Source organism: Lissotriton vulgaris, chromosome 5, assembly GCF_964263255.1.
Source record: "Lissotriton vulgaris chromosome 5, aLisVul1.2, whole genome shotgun sequence".
In the NCBI taxonomy this organism is placed as follows: Eukaryota; Metazoa; Chordata; class Amphibia; order Caudata; family Salamandridae; genus Lissotriton; species Lissotriton vulgaris.
In genome coordinates, this window is record NC_141693.1 from 1,010,872,402 (window position 1) to 1,010,888,197 (window position 15,796).

The window sequence follows — 15,796 nt, forward strand, 5'->3', positions numbered from 1 at the left end:
GTGAGTCATATGCTATTAAGATAGCATCCTCTCTTTGGAATCTTTTATGTACATTTGGAACCAACAATAGTGTTCTGCTGCTCCAAAACAGTGCTTGCTTCAAGTGAAACAATCATAATAATGTGTGGCTTCTGGAGGGTGGGATGCACCAATATGCTACTTTTACTATTCTGAGAAGCTCGGAGTTGCAGTTAAGAACTAGGCCTATTTCCCTTTTCTCTGTAGCCGTCATCTGATTTAGATAAACGGTAAGCATCTTATTTATTTGCTTCCTTGTCCCAACTCAATATTATCAAGATTGCTATCAACATTTATCCACAAATGCCTTTCAATTCTATGACTCATGCAAAAACAGTAATAGACTACATGCAACAGTAAACCATTTCAGAAATTAGGACATTTAACATTTGAAAAGGGAAAGTATACAGGAAGCAGGGAGGGAAAGGGGAAACAAGCAGAATCTTGCAAGTTACCACATAGTGAACTTAAGACTTAGGAAGAGTTGCGAACATCAAAGACAAGGTACAGGTTCTGCTACCAGAGGCTAAAGAGTTTTAAATAATAAACTGTGGTGGCAGCGAGATGAACTAATAGAAAGAGGGGAGCATACAAGAGCGCGGCGCTATAGTGGAAAGAAGAAGGTCACGAAGAAAAGGATGGTCAGTCGAAATGTAATGATTAAGAACTATTTGAGATTTGCATCCTTTAGTTAAGGTGTACACAATCTTTTAAATAATCTGAGTTTACTTTATTTTTAACTGCATATTTTCTTATTTACGAAGGAGCTTCAAAAATATGCATTCTGATAGAAATTCGAAATGCACATTCCTCACTTTGTGAATACCCCCAGGCACCAGATTAGATCCATAAATAATTCTCAGCAATTGCCGCATGTGCCAGTAGTTGGTCTGGAGGCGACATCGGGCCACATATAACCACCAACGCCGCAAGTCAATGTCAGTTCCTTCATTTCTGCACCATCCAGCACATAGATGGAGAGCGCTCCCTAAATTCTTTTATAAATTTCCTGTGTGGAAGGGACATGCATTCCCTCAAAACTACAAGATTGAAATCCCGCACGGATCACCACAAATGGATGTGGTGACTGCAATTTGAGCACTTTACTTTCGGAGACAGACTCCTTTATGAAAATTAAGCCAAGCTTCACTTCCACCATAGCAATAGTCAAGGGAAGGTGGGAAGATTCTCAATAGTGTGCACGTTGGAGTTCCAAATGTGAATCTCTCTTAGAGATGCCCTTCAATTTTTACGGAACTTGGGACTCCTGAACACCTTCTAGCCTCTAACTCTCGTGTTCAAATTTCTCAAGAAGATCAGAAACGACCGAGCCATCCTCGTGGCTCCAGATTGAACCAGTATAGTGTGGTACCCAGATTGTCTGGGCCATGAGCATCAGTCTCGATCCAGCTGCCTGTTCTAAAGGAACCTCTGGCAAACAAGCAGGGCATGGTCCTGCACCCGAGCCAGGACTATTTACACCACCAAGCTTGAAGATTGAGATGCAACAGTTAACTGCTTTTGTCCTTGGACACCCCTCATTGTAGTGAAATCATTCTGGCAGCCAAGCATCCCCCCACCAACACCATATATGTGGGATGCTGGGAGAAGTTTTCTGTTTTTCTCAGCACATATAACCATTGCTAGCCCAGTTATCTAATGTTCTCTCCGTCTTTAGCCCATTAAGGCCTTGCTGTGGCTGCAGTTAAAGGTTACTTGTCAGCCTTATCTGCTTTTGTATGACTACCTGATCAGCCAACTCTTTTTATATCACCTGCTGTGATGCATTTTCTAAAAGAGCAGACCCACATGTTTCTATCAAAATATTTTGTAATGCCCCAGTGGGATCTGAATTTAGTTCTCACATTTCTGATGTGCACCCTATTTGAGCCTATGCACAGCTGCCCTCTGAAGTTACTAAACCTTGATGACTGTGTGCTTCATAGTGATCATGTCAGCTTGTAATGTACGTGAACTGCAAGCATTCTCTGTCCAGCAACCTTATACTGCCTTCTTTCCGGACAAGCTAGTGCTAAGGACAAGCGTTCTTTGCAACACTGGTGAAGCCTTTCCACATCGGGCAGTCTATCAAACAGCCGGAGTTGTTTGCTCCACCTCGTCCGTCTAAGTGTGAAAAAAAGACTCCATCTCTTGGACCCAAAGAGAGCGTTGAGATCAGTTGCACTAAGGACCATTGGGTTTACAATCAGCTTTTTGTGAGGTTCTCTTAGACAATAAAGGGAAAAACAGCACAGAAAAGGATCATATCCAGATGGAATGTGTTTTGCAATAAGATCTTCTATGGATTGGCCACGAAACAGCCTCCGGAAGGCCTCTGAGCTCATTTCACCTAACCCAAGGTTGGTAGTAGCACGCTTGTACATGTAGAGCTGTCTTGGAAATCTGTCAGGCTGCGAGGTGAGCATCAATTCATACAATCATGAAGCATACTGACTGGCTAGCCAAGTTCGGCGGGAGGAGCACTCTGCCCATTCGGTCCTATAGGACATTTTCGTCTGAGCCATTCCACAGACCCAACACATGGGGCAGGATTACTTTGATATCAATTCACAAGTGGAGGAATCTTCGGTTTGAAAAATGCAACAGAAAAACTAGTTTAACACTTTTTGATGGATACTCTAACCGCACAATCCTCACCAGCCCTCACTCCTCCGCATACTGTGGACTAGACTCTATTTTTTCCTGCTTTTCTAAAAAAAGTTTCAATTTGAGATCTGCACATTGTCAAATCTGATTGCTGAGGGTTCAGCGCCCAATGGCACGGATAGATATCAGAAAGGCACTCACGTTGATGCGAGGAGTTGGTGGTTTTCCAGGGCAGGGCGAACCCAACACAGAGCGGCCCTATGCCATCTAGCAGCGCGTAAGGGGTCTGTTAAGAAAACTCTATGGACCAAGTCTGGAGCCTGGGGATATTCAGAAGGTGAGGAATCTGCAGTTAGGTAAGAGAATCCTCTAGAAATAGCATTAGAGATGGTAAGTAACTTCTTTATTAACACTGTAACCTTACACAACCCTTTCAGTTTCCCACTGGCTGACAAGATCTTTTTCTGGATCATTTGCAAGTCAAGACCAAGTTACCTAAATGTAACAGTGATATTCATACACAACTGTGGTCAACAGGGTATGACACTGCGCCTCCGAACTAAAGATCAAGGGCAGTTTACTAGTAATATTAAAATGTCCAAGAATACTGTGCAACATGACAGTTTATTGACGATCTCCTCCAAGGGAAAACAAGCACTGATTTACTGGCGAGCATGGAAAACTGTTCAAAGAAGGACTGCATCTGTACCACTTAAAAGTAAAAACAAAGCCTTACGTTTGAAACCCAGCACAAGAGAATATATAAACGAAAATAAAAGCAATAAAAGGCATGCACAGAAATTAAAGGTGCACTTTCAACGTCGCAAGTCAACCAGTGGTAGTGATGCTTAAAATACACAGCCTGATTTAGAGTAGGGCAGTAATGGGACCGCTTTCCAAAAAACTGCAGAGGTCCAGTCTGCTCTCGAGTTCCAAACCCAAATATGCCCGCTGTAGTATGCTTAGAGTGCTCAGCCTAATTACAATGAGCCGAAGTTACAATGTGAGTAACTTAGTTATCTAAATGGAATGACTAGTGCCTACAGCAGTGGTACACCAGTGTAAACAATAACTGGCATGGATACTGCACACAAACCACTGAACGTCCAGGGAAATGTACGCATTGAAAATTTATCAATGAAATTCTGGTTTGTTAATGTTTATTAAGTGATCGAAAACATAACAACCAAGATCTGTTTATTGGCATTTATTTAAATGCATCTTACCTTTCAAAACACAAAGAAAATAAATGCAGATTGCATGACTGAATACTAGAATCCTTAGGACTTTGAGGGCTTCTATGGTTCAATACCAAACAATTGTGAATCACCAAACAGAAAACTGATTGCAGGTACATTAATTGGTTCCTGTTGTCCAGAGAACAAAATGTTTTATACATTTGAGTTAGGTGGCATGCTACAAAGAAGTTACTTTAGATTACTGTACTTATATACGTGCTGAAAACTTAGGTAATTGAAATGTTTTCGTTTTCTGACCTTGCTTGCAGCATTCTGTTCCTGAGTTGCAACGTAGTGATCTGGCTCTGGGCTACACAGACTCTCCAAGACGTTGAACGGACACAGTCCTGACATCAAGCAACTTGTTGAAGTAGAGGCTCTTAACGTTGAAGCTGAGGACAATCTGTGTCTCAGCATCTAAATCCCTGACATCAAACCAGATCTTGACAGAAAAAGGTGTCTTAACCTTTACCATCTTGATGGCTGACAAGAGACTCAGGAATGGTGGCAATGGCACGTGGGCGCTGACGAATCTTTACAGGTATCCAACTGGGTCCAAGGTGGAAACATTACTCTTGAAACTGCCTCGCAATTAGATCTTCGGTATGAAGCATTTCTATCAGTGCACTACGAAAAAAGCCCAGTTTTGAGCACAGGCAAAAAGAAAAACCCTGTTTGTCTTAAAATAACAGTGTGTTATATTCTTCTAACAAGGTTGCTGGCTTCCCGATCCCATTTTTCCCATTTTCTTCTCTTTCAATAAGAAATTAAAAAGTGCTCTGAAGCAAGATGCTTGTTTGAGTTAATTTCAATTTGGAATGGACCTGCTTGGAGAAATTTTGCCTTTCGATATGTACATTTGTTTACAAAATGATGTCTATATATTTTCTTTTTAGAAGGAGAAAGTTTGATTTAAAAAAGTATCAATATTCCTCCATTAGGCAGATCAATTCTATGTTTATGAATAATTATGATTATCCCATGATTAAGAATGTACCTAAAAAAGGATAATATAGTAATTACAACAGACCATTTAAGAAACGTTTATTCAGACCCTAAAAACCACGCCAACAGGTGTAATCCTTGCTTATTCGTCCCAACAAATATGGAATTGACGTCTGTATATTGAACATGACAGTATCGTTTCAAATTTCAATAGGTCTTTCAAGTGATGCATGTAATAGTGTATCTCCTAGGATGTCTATCCGTGTACAACAAGATAGACATTCGCAATACCCACAACTTTATTGGGAATTGCATACCCACTAAAAAGAAGACAAACCTCCAATCAAGATATGGATTTAAGTACAACTAGAGAAGCCCTTTGTTTATGAAATTGTTTGCAACTTTTAAGTACATTTAAGTACTGTATTAATCCAGTATTTACCTGTGAATTACAAATACACTTACAGTATATCTAAGTAACATCTTAAAGCATACCAGAAAAACACAGCCTTTAAAGTGCTTCAAGAGCATTTTAAAGGCTGTAACAACAAAGATTGTATGCAAAGCTAGAAAAAATAGATCTTTAAAGTGATCGTCATAGGATTCTTAGGATCCAAAGACCCATGCTAAAATCGGAGTGAATATGGATTTGCCAATATCAAAGTGGGTGCAACAGATGCATGGTGTGTAGGTGCTTGAATGATGGCTTGTCCCTTCAGACCTCTGGGGCAACTTTGATCTTGAAATAAACAACTATGGAATGACAAAGTGCAAAAGTCAACAAAGCCTGGTTTTACTGAATGAAAGTTGGTAGAAGCTAATCTTTGAAACATTTAAAGAGGCACTTCATCCTGGAGCATTTTCCTCTTCTATTTTTAACATTGGTGAAAGTTATTTAAAAGGCCCCAAACATTTACCCAGCTTTTGCAGATTAACGCTGCTCAATAGGTTAATGAACTCTACTTAATGTGCAAAAACATTACATTTCTTTTACTTGACTTTACTTTCTCTCATCTTTATCGTCTTAAAATAAAACAGCAATTGGCCTTATGATTGTATAAAAAGACCAATATAACTGGCCTTCTAAATAAAACCAAGATAGAAACAGGTTTATTTTTGGCGATGAGCTAACAATGTTTTTCTGAAACCAATTGTAATTGTGAGATTGAGCCTAATTAACACCTTAGCTGCGTGTAAACATTTCTCCCCAGTGCTGCGCTGTCCATTAGAACTAGTGCTGAATGGACGTTCAATGGTCGTGCGCAGCACTGGGGAGGTAGCGCTGCTGACGACCATTGGCCGTCAGCAGCACTTAAGGGGTTAAAATGCCTGTTAAACTAACATGTTTTGTTAGATCAATCCACACAAATCACTTACTATTGCTTGGGACTCTGTATTTTAACAAAGTCAATAGTGTTTATTTATTAGTCTAATTATTTTTTTTTAAGTATTGCAATATACTACTTTTAAGCCAATCAATATGTAAGCTTTCATAAAATACTAAGTATAGTAATACATGTATCAAAGTGATAGTTTTGTTTTCAGGATCATGTCCAAACAAATGAAAGAATGTGTCCAATGCAACTGGCAAAGTTTAAGATTAATTTAAGCATTAAAACGTACTCCTTTTTGTGTTTCTCAGTATTTACCCATCAAGGTATGCTACGAAATGTACCCTGTAGGACGTTAGAAGGATTCAAGATGTACCGCAATGAGGAGGCCAAACAAGGCTGAAATACATTTATTTACATTCAGGGATGTATTGGCGTAATGGTTGGGGCTGGATAGCTCTTTTTAGGATGGAGCCAATACAGATTTGCATTGGATTTATGCCTTTGTCTACACAAAACACAATGTCCTGGGTTAGTAGCAGTTCTTATCCAATATCTAAACAATGGCATTAACGTGCAATGGAAATCACTGTGGATCTAACTCCATGCACCAACTATAGCTCCATCCTAGTTGTAAGAGACACCATTAAAAACAGACATCAAGCAGCTTATTAGATAGGAACTAAAGGTAAACAATAGGCAACAATGATCATCAAAAATATATTCAGCATCTGTAATCTCTCTCTCAGCATGGCTAGCATACCCTCACACATTAGAACATGTTCTTGGCAAGCAGTCAATAATTCATTTGGATATATCCTTGTTATCTCCCGCAGAGTAGAGGGCAATTAGGGTCAGTGAATTAAATCATAGAGAAATAGTTTGCATGTTTCAGTACACACTTTGAAGATATCAAGTTTGGACTTGTACACCAAACTTAAATTCATTGCTAGGTGTGAATTCTCTTGTATGCTATATTAATCTCAGTTTCACCCCACTAAAATTTAGTTATCCTATCCTAGAACTGCACTTTAAAATCTAATGAGCATTATTAAGTCCTGAAGCTAATGTCTATGAGACAAGCTCCAATCATGTACACTGTTCAGTGTCCATCATCTTATCTGAGCAACCATATGTATTCTTTCTGCACTGAAATATGCTGCGAGAGACCAAGTATTTTTTCTGGAAGAAAATTATATATTTCTTGGCGCAAAATTTAATTTTTCTCTTCATCAGTTTGGCCACTTTCATGGGTATTAGAGTAACTGACTACATCGCCTCCAACCATCCATGGCAATTTCACTGATGAGTTAAACCCTCCACTAGTATAATCATGGTTTTGAATGTAAAACGGATGAAACAGAATTTATGGCTATGTTTTACTTCCAATCATACAGCTTATAGGAGGTGGAGCCTAAATTCATGCTGTGAGTTTGCATAGACACACACACCTTTTATAAAGCTCCTCACAATCTGGTTGACTGATTGGGCTATGGACCTCAGTTATTGTCGTAGACAACACACAGGATACGGTTTTTTCTGTGTTGATCTGAAAATTTCAGTATACCCTCCCTGTGAAGCTGCATTAATTAAAGGATAACACTGTAAATATTAAAAGGGGTGAAATTAAATTGTAAAAGAACAAAAGAGTGAAATGCATCACACAGACTGAGCCATTTAACAGATGGAGGATGATGAGCTGCTTCAAGTCAAAAGAGGCATGGGAAGAGGCAGCCATAAGGTCACATAAAAGAATGCACCCATTACATGGCTATTGCCCACAACTGCACTTGCCACACGTCCAAACATGATCGAAGAGTGATTAAAAATGTCTCTCACAGGCTTCAAAACTCTTTTGTCTGCATGGTTTGGAACAGGGAACCGCACAGCAGTAAGAAGGTGGAATTAGCTCTTCTTTGCTAACCTTTTGGTTGCACAAGACAAGCAGTATGAAATCATCTGTGAAGGCTCATGCTCTGAAAGCTATTGCATTTTTCATCCATGCATACAGAAATACCTTGCAATTAAACTTTTGTACTTTCGAAACCACTTTTGCCGGTGTCAGGTTTTTCCTTCTAGAACACTTGTCAACCTAGTTCAAACCTCAGATCGGTTAGTTTTGTGATATTATTAGAACTTTGCTAAAACCTTTGGTTGTCCTTGCCTGATCCAGATCACACATTTGAAAAGAGGTAAGCTCGTCTTTAGAATTATAGATTCCATCTTCTTAATTCAGGTCATAGTCATTTCTAAGACGAACTACAGCTACGCTCTGATTAAAAAGAGGTATAGCAGTCTTTGGAATAACATACCTCACAGAAATTGAAGGCATTTACACAAGCTAATCAAATTTTTCACAATATTTATCCGCTCTCAAATCAAAATCCCTTCCAGGATATTATCATTTATATCTCTTTTCAAAGTTTCCCAGGTGCTGGTGGTGTCACAGCCTGTATGCATCTACAAAACCAACCAGGACCTGGCCTCTGTTTAGAGGATATGGCAGATATGCCAAACATATTGATTAGATTGGGATACACACCAAAAGTATTTGTACTCCACTGTATTCCAGATAGTCTGCATTTGTGAAACAAATGGGCCTCAACAAAGTAACATGGATAGAGAATTTGTATTCTCCCTTTTCACAGTGACATATATGGAGATCATTGTTCTTGCTGGTGCTGAATTTACTCTTTTGTGCAATTTTGGTATTAACTTTGGCACCCTATGCATTCCTTGCCTACCTGGTAAAGTAACAAACATTTTCTGCTTTAACAAATGTGAGCCAGAAAGACTTGGTAAGGATGCTTGCTTTAGGAACGCAGAGGTCTCTACAGCAGCTGCACAAGGATTAACGTTTCCATGCAAACATCCACTGGTCTGCTCAAAAAGGGCAAGTGTGATTTGCTGAATGAGACGCATTTAAAACACTCCAGCGAACTTTCAATGCACAAAATATAAGTCTTCCTGTTTCTTAATAATATTGCTGCAATTTCAAGTTGACATTTAAATTGTTAAACTGATTGTCAAGGGAAAATGAAACTTAGTTGTTTTAATGAACGTCTTATCTCCCAGGCCACTAATTTGCTAAATCAGGAGATTTACCTTTTAAAAATATTTTTTACTTTAAATGGTAAAACACATTTCTGTGAGTGAAACTGCTGCCATGTAACCTCTGGCTGATATTTTGTTAGTCAAGTAAGTCTGGGAGTTAACACGTCTGAATACACTTTGTAGTTTGTGATCGGTGTTAACCCGCTACAGGCTACCAGTGGCCGCAGATGAGACCGCGCAAGTTACGCTGGAAACGAGGTTCTACTTTACTGAGGCGACAACAATCAGTAAAGATGTCATGATGGACTGACAGTATGTGGGCTGTGGGTCAGAATGACTATGGAGCAAACACACTGATGACATGTAACACCTGACTAAAACACAGGACTTACAGCAAGGACATGCATGTTTGACAATGGCCAAACTGGACAAATTTATGTTTTAGGTTGTCTATAAGAGATTTCAAGAGACAGAAGGTCACCTGAGACAGTATCAAAAGCATTTAAAGAGCATGATTCCCCTTTTCATACATAATTGATTGACACAAGCAGTTGTGTTTAATAGTTAACTCACTTTCGATGTGTATGTAATTAGGGGCCTCGACATAAAATACACATAACCCCCCATACTGTATTAAGGCAAACAATTTCACAGGGACTAATAAGAATGTTGAAAGAAACAAACAAAGATGGTCTTATTCACACAACCTTGGCCTTAATCGCTGCTTTGATACTGTCTCAAGTAACCATTCTCTTGAACCCCTGAAAGGATAGCCCACCTGATTGGCCGCAAACTGAAGTCTCTCCTTGTCAAGAATTTTCATTTTCTATTGGAGAGGAATAAAATTACTGCAGTTACCATTCATACAGAGCTGTAGGTGGGCTGGTGGGGGCAAATGGTTCCTGCTCATAAAAACAACTGCACACATGTGATTAATTATTGTGTATGTAATATGTGTATGATGGGGACCCTTGTAACAGACCTGTATATCACTTCTTTCCATTTAATGTATTGATAGTCCTTCCAATGTTTTTATATGTTTTAACTGTGTGCTTTTATGGCTTTTGGTAGCCGAATAAAGTATTTTGAGTTGACATCAACTGCACACATGCTGACTTTCATGCACCCAAATACTACAAGCACATCCAGTGAGATGACACAAGTCTGTAAAGTCTGGTTAAGAGAAATATCAGAACTGAAAGTCAATCAATCAGTGTTTAAATAAATGTGTGCCGTCAGTGCTAGAAATTAAAGGGCACCTAACACCTTTGACAAGTCGCTAGGGTCTTAGCCTGTCAAACTGTTCTTTTGTTATAAAACCAAGGTCTTTTTTGGGCTGTTAACAGACACACACATTTCCTCGTTGAAAACACAGCCTGATAATTGACTGTTTGCAACCTCTGACGTGCAAGCAGAAATTAATAGGTTGCAATCGAGGCAACCATTTGCAGCGCAGTTTAGAAAGCATATAGTTAGAAAACATTCACTTTACAAGTTCATGCTTATTTGTAATCTAGAAGGAATGTCATCCTCAGACGCAGCATTTTATTTTTACATGTCTGTCGAGGGCTGCAGGAGTGGTTCCTCTCAATGATCCATAAAAAGGGATGCACATGAGTGATACTACACAAGTAGTCATAGGGCTTTATTTTCTGGCTGAAAAACCACCATAAATTGTCACTGCAATAAATGTATTCTCCAGGCGGTTACGAAAGCATCTGTGGTGTGCAACTGCCCTTACAATTTCTCTGGAAGGACCACTAACAATATATACACATCCATTTAGTTCTCTGACATTCTACAACAATATTTACCTCGCTCATTATTAAAATAAGGCAAAGCATCTCAAATATGGTTGTTTTTGCTAAAATGACTTGTGTCATATGAGAAGACTGCATCGAATTGTATCTACCATAACTAGGTGCGTATAAATTTCGGTAATCATCAAACTAGGCTGTTCTGTAACCAGCATCCACTATCTATGAGTGAGATTCTCTGTCCAAGTCTAGAACTCATGACCCACAGGTTCGATGCTGCAGAATCCGCCAAATCCAATGCACTGTTAGTAAAACACCAGCACAAGTTACTTATTTTCACAAAGTGAATGTAAAAAGGTACAGAATCAACAATTTATATCCATTGTTGGCTGCTAAAAGTACAATACAAGTTTAGTGAAAAAAAGAATTGGATTGTTTCTTAGCTGATTTCACTCCGATCGCTAACGTCTCTATAGACCGCTGCAGTTGTCACCTGCTTTTGCATCCAAAGTTTTAGAAACAAGTGTGAGTGTTTTCTCCTCACTGGCCATAGTCGTGAAACTCATTTCTGGTGGATGCTTCTAACCGCAGATTCCTCACCTTTAGAATAAATCTAGGCACTAGACTGGATCCTGGGAACTTCAACCCCAGAGCTCTTGTGTACAGGCAGTTGGCTTTGTGCTCCTCTTCACTGGCTCCACACTGCCCGGAAGTGATGAAGTAGAGCAGCACACAAGCGTGACCCTGCTTACAGACATCAGTATCTTTCTTACTTCCAACATAAAACCAGAGCTCTGCTCCCAACTTTTGTCAGTTTCCAAACCTATTAGACAGTGTGCGAGGGGAAAATGCAACTCCACAAACAGACTTCAAGCTCTACTGAAACCATATGTCAGTCATGGACCTGCACCAGGTGCCCGGGGTTCAGTAACAATCTTAAGTCATGTGATAAGTGTTCCCTCATGCACTAGAGAGTGATCCAGGTCCTGGAGGATAAGCTCTACACCGTCAAATCCAAGAACAGATTGCACTCGATGCGAAGGTCTTGCTCCCAATCCAAGTTACAGGTCCAGTTTCTGTCCCAGTTCTGTGGTTGCTTGCATGAACGATTTACAGCCAGTTTGAAGTCTGCGGGTAAGCTGAATTCAAAGCACAAACATAAAAATGCAAAGCCGGACTCAACCCCATCCCCTACATTCTATCTTGAAAGAAAAGGCACAAGGGCATCAAGATGAACATTACACCCCTTCAAAGTCCAATGTTTCAGAACATATTACTGGTCTGTTTCCAACATGCAATACGTTACCCAGTTTTGTCAAAGCGGCAGCAGGTTATAGCCACAATAGAGGGCATGCTGCAAAATGTTCATGTTTTTACAGCTCACTGTGGTGCACCTTTGGGCCACCTGAAGCTGCAGGCACTTTAAATACCAGTACACTGGTACAGTCTTACACATCAGCTACAAGATTGACACAAATTCCCACCACACCAATGTTGATACGGACTTCACTGACACTAAAGTCCACGTCAGAGCTAGAAACAACATCAGCCCAAGCGTGAAAGATGTTGCTCTACAAGATCACAAAAACAGACCCCGCTATTGCAATGAAACTACCATCAGAAGGTCCACACTCTTGTTGATTATAATGCTGACCCTATAAAGCAACAAATAGGGCCCCTCAGGACACTGATAAAGAAGGTGATTGGCTACTCCACCCTCAGTAAAGCGATCATTGATTATATTTGCATTTACAAAATGCCAGGTTGCTAGACACCTCCCCTGAAATGGAGCGTGACTCTCCATGTGGGCCATTAACAGAGGAAAGTCCCTAATTTGCAGCAGTGGTCTAGAGGGCAGCTGAGCTACTAGGTCTACAGTTGCCTTCGAATGAGACAAAAAACAAAATTCTGAAAGAAATGTCATTTTTGTCCTTAGTATTATTTTGTGATTTCTTCACTTGTGCTTAGATAGCCACATGGTCCAAGAATTGTTCTTGCCTGTCAGTCAGCCAGCCAGTAAACCGGCAACAAACACCTGCGTCCAGTGATCTGGACTTTCTAATCAAGCACCCTACACCGGAGAGTCTTATCAAGCAGGCTTCCACCAGCAAGTTCAATCCAAACTCCATTCAAGTAATCCTCCGGATAGGGAATCCAAAAGTATTGACGCATTTCATGAAATAATGTTTTTTTTTGTCAAGCTAAGACTTTAATTAATGTAGTCAGTTTACTGGGCAGGTAGACACTTGCTCTGTGAGACATGAGCAGCGAGGCTCTGCCAGCTGTACCAGAACATCTCACAGATTCAATGCTTCAGACAATATAAAATGGGCAGGATGCAGCAAAATATATAATCCATGCCTGCCTGGATTCTACTAACAGCAATGGCAAGGCTAAGGATTGTCAATTGGTCCTCGGAGGTTCATTCTGACGTATGGTCGAAGATGAGGCATGGACAACATGAAGGGTAGGGTGAAGCACCTTTGAATGGTCTGTAAGACCCGTTTGTCTCAAGTATCTGCAGTGGTGGCTTTCAGGTGCCAATCAGACCTGCTGCAGGACACTCTCGCTTCCCTACTCGGAGCTCACAGTTGTGACAGATGCTTCATTGCTAGGCTGGGGGAGACGGGTGTTCACTTAAGGAGATCAGAAGCTTCTGGTCTCAGACGAGAGCAAGCTCCACATCAACCTGATGGAGCTTCAGACGATGCTACAGTCCATCAAAGGGAGGCAGTGCAAGTTCTCCTGGACAACCTTACTGCCGTATGGTACTGCAACAAGAAGGGCAGAGTGGGGTCCTGGCCCTGTGTCAGAAGGCTCTGAGCCGTTGGAGACAGCTAGAACAACAAAACATCTATCTGGTTGGCAATCACCAGAGAGGGTCCCTGTCATCTAGTAGGTCAGGAGTGGTTGTGCAGAGTATCTTTGAACAATTGGGGAAGCCCTGGCAACACCATCAGGAAAGTGCACTGTCAGCAATTTTGCATGCTAGTGTTTCCTCCGGGGCACTAGTCAGACACATTCCGATTGAAATGGAGCGAGGGACGCCTGTACCCCTTTCCCACTGATGCCTCTCTAGCCTCATGCTCTGAAGAAGATCACGACAGATTAGGGACTTGTCATCTTGATTGCCCAGACTGGCCCACTAGAGTGTGGTACCAAGAGCTTCTAAGTCTGAGCATTTGTCCTCCGATTAGGCGTCCTCTTCGGGGCGACCTCCTATCTCAGCAATAGGGCAGGAGTCTGTATACGAATCGCCACAATTTACACCTCGAGGCATGAAAATGTAACAGTGGCAATTCAATACAATTGAACTGCTGACCGAGGGGTTTAATTTACCCTTTCTTCCAGACTCCATTCCACAAAGTCCAACTATACTGAAACAAATGTATTGCCTGGTGTGGCATTCAAGACACCAACCAGAATTTTAGATATTCTTTTGTTTGTTCTCTCCTTATCCCAGCAAGGTCTTGCAGTGGGCACAGTGAAAGGTTACTTATCGACCTTTTCAACCACTTTGTGTATACTGCACCAACCATCGTTGTTTAAAATCACCCGTTGTGATGCGTTTCATTAAAGGGTTGAAACAAATGTTTCTTCCCAAAACACTTTTGATGTCCCAGTGGGACCTTAAGATGGGTTTGACACTCGTTATTTGCACACCCTTCGAACCTGTGCACAGCTGCTCCTTAAGGTTATTGATGCTGAAAACAATTTTCATTGTCGCCATCAAGTTGGTACACACACCATGTGTACAACCACCCTACATTGTTGAGGACCCAGGTTGCTTTCCTCCCTAAGGTCGTAGCAAACTTCAATGTTGGCCAATCAATAACTTCGAAAATACAAATGGAAGTCCGCTGCCTGAATTAAGGCTTTTCTTATAACAGTACTTTATCGGTATTGTAGAAAATGTAAAGCTTCCTTTGCTTTTGTTATACCCTCACCCACTCTAGTAGTGCCATGCTTCATCATCGGATCTAATATGGCCCGTAAAACACAGGATGGGCTTGACCATATTTCAGGGAGTACTTAGGATATTTTTATTGCCAGGGTACCTAAACAGATAAAAATATCCCAAACCAGCCTCAGTTTCCCTTTATTAAGGGCTGTTTGGGTATGCGTAAAAAAAATCTCAAAAAGTGGGAGGGGGTGATGGGCGAGGGGAGTACGGATATTACGGTGCTCTGAAGCTAATAGTTTGTCAACCTATTTCAGCCTATATACTAACACCACTTGGGTCCATGGCGTTCATCAGGACATCACATACACACTGTCCCAGATTCGCAGTCTATTCACTCAGAAGGCATGCAAGGTGACTTATTACTCGGTTTTCAGTCGCCGTAATAGGTCTTGAGTCCCATGATATAAAACAGCTGTACTATCAGCATTAAGTATTTTAGAGGAAAGGGGAGAATCAAATGTGTTTATGATGGTACATCCTTGGTGGTGATTAACCATGCCATCGCACTCTGTGTCATACCTCTGGTACACATGTGAATCCGAGGCAGTGTGTATGTGATGTCCTGATGAAAGACTTGGACCCAAGTGACTTTAGTATAGGGGCTGAAACATGTCAACAAACTATTAGGGTCAGATGACCATAATATCCTTAATCCCCCAAAGGTGGGGGGGGGGGGTGGGGGGGGGAAAATCGGGGGGATTCCCCCCCACCTTTAGGAATTTTTAAACCATACCCAAACAGCCATTATTAAAGGGAAACCGAGGCTTGTTGGAGGTCTTTATATCTTTGTAGGTTCCCCGGCAAAGAAAATATCCTAAGTGCTCCCTGAAATTTGGTCGAACCAATCCTGGGTTTTAGGGACTAGAGGAGACCCGATGATGA

General features: G+C 40.9%; 1 protein-coding gene across 2 annotated transcripts in view; it reads right to left on the minus strand.

Moving 5' to 3' along the window:
- ZDHHC16 (zDHHC palmitoyltransferase 16) overlaps window positions 1-15,796 on the minus strand; it is a 231,428-nt gene that overhangs the window by 35,362 nt on the left and 180,270 nt on the right. Inside the window, exon 7 of one of the 2 annotated variants that reach the window (XM_086922626.1) lies at window positions 9,972-10,019. The exons of the other annotated variant lie outside the window; for it this stretch is intronic. Within the exon in view, the coding sequence (XP_086778752.1) occupies window positions 9,972-10,019 (48 nt within the window). The remainder of the gene's footprint in view (window positions 1-9,971; window positions 10,020-15,796) is intronic. 2 annotated transcript variants of the gene reach the window in all.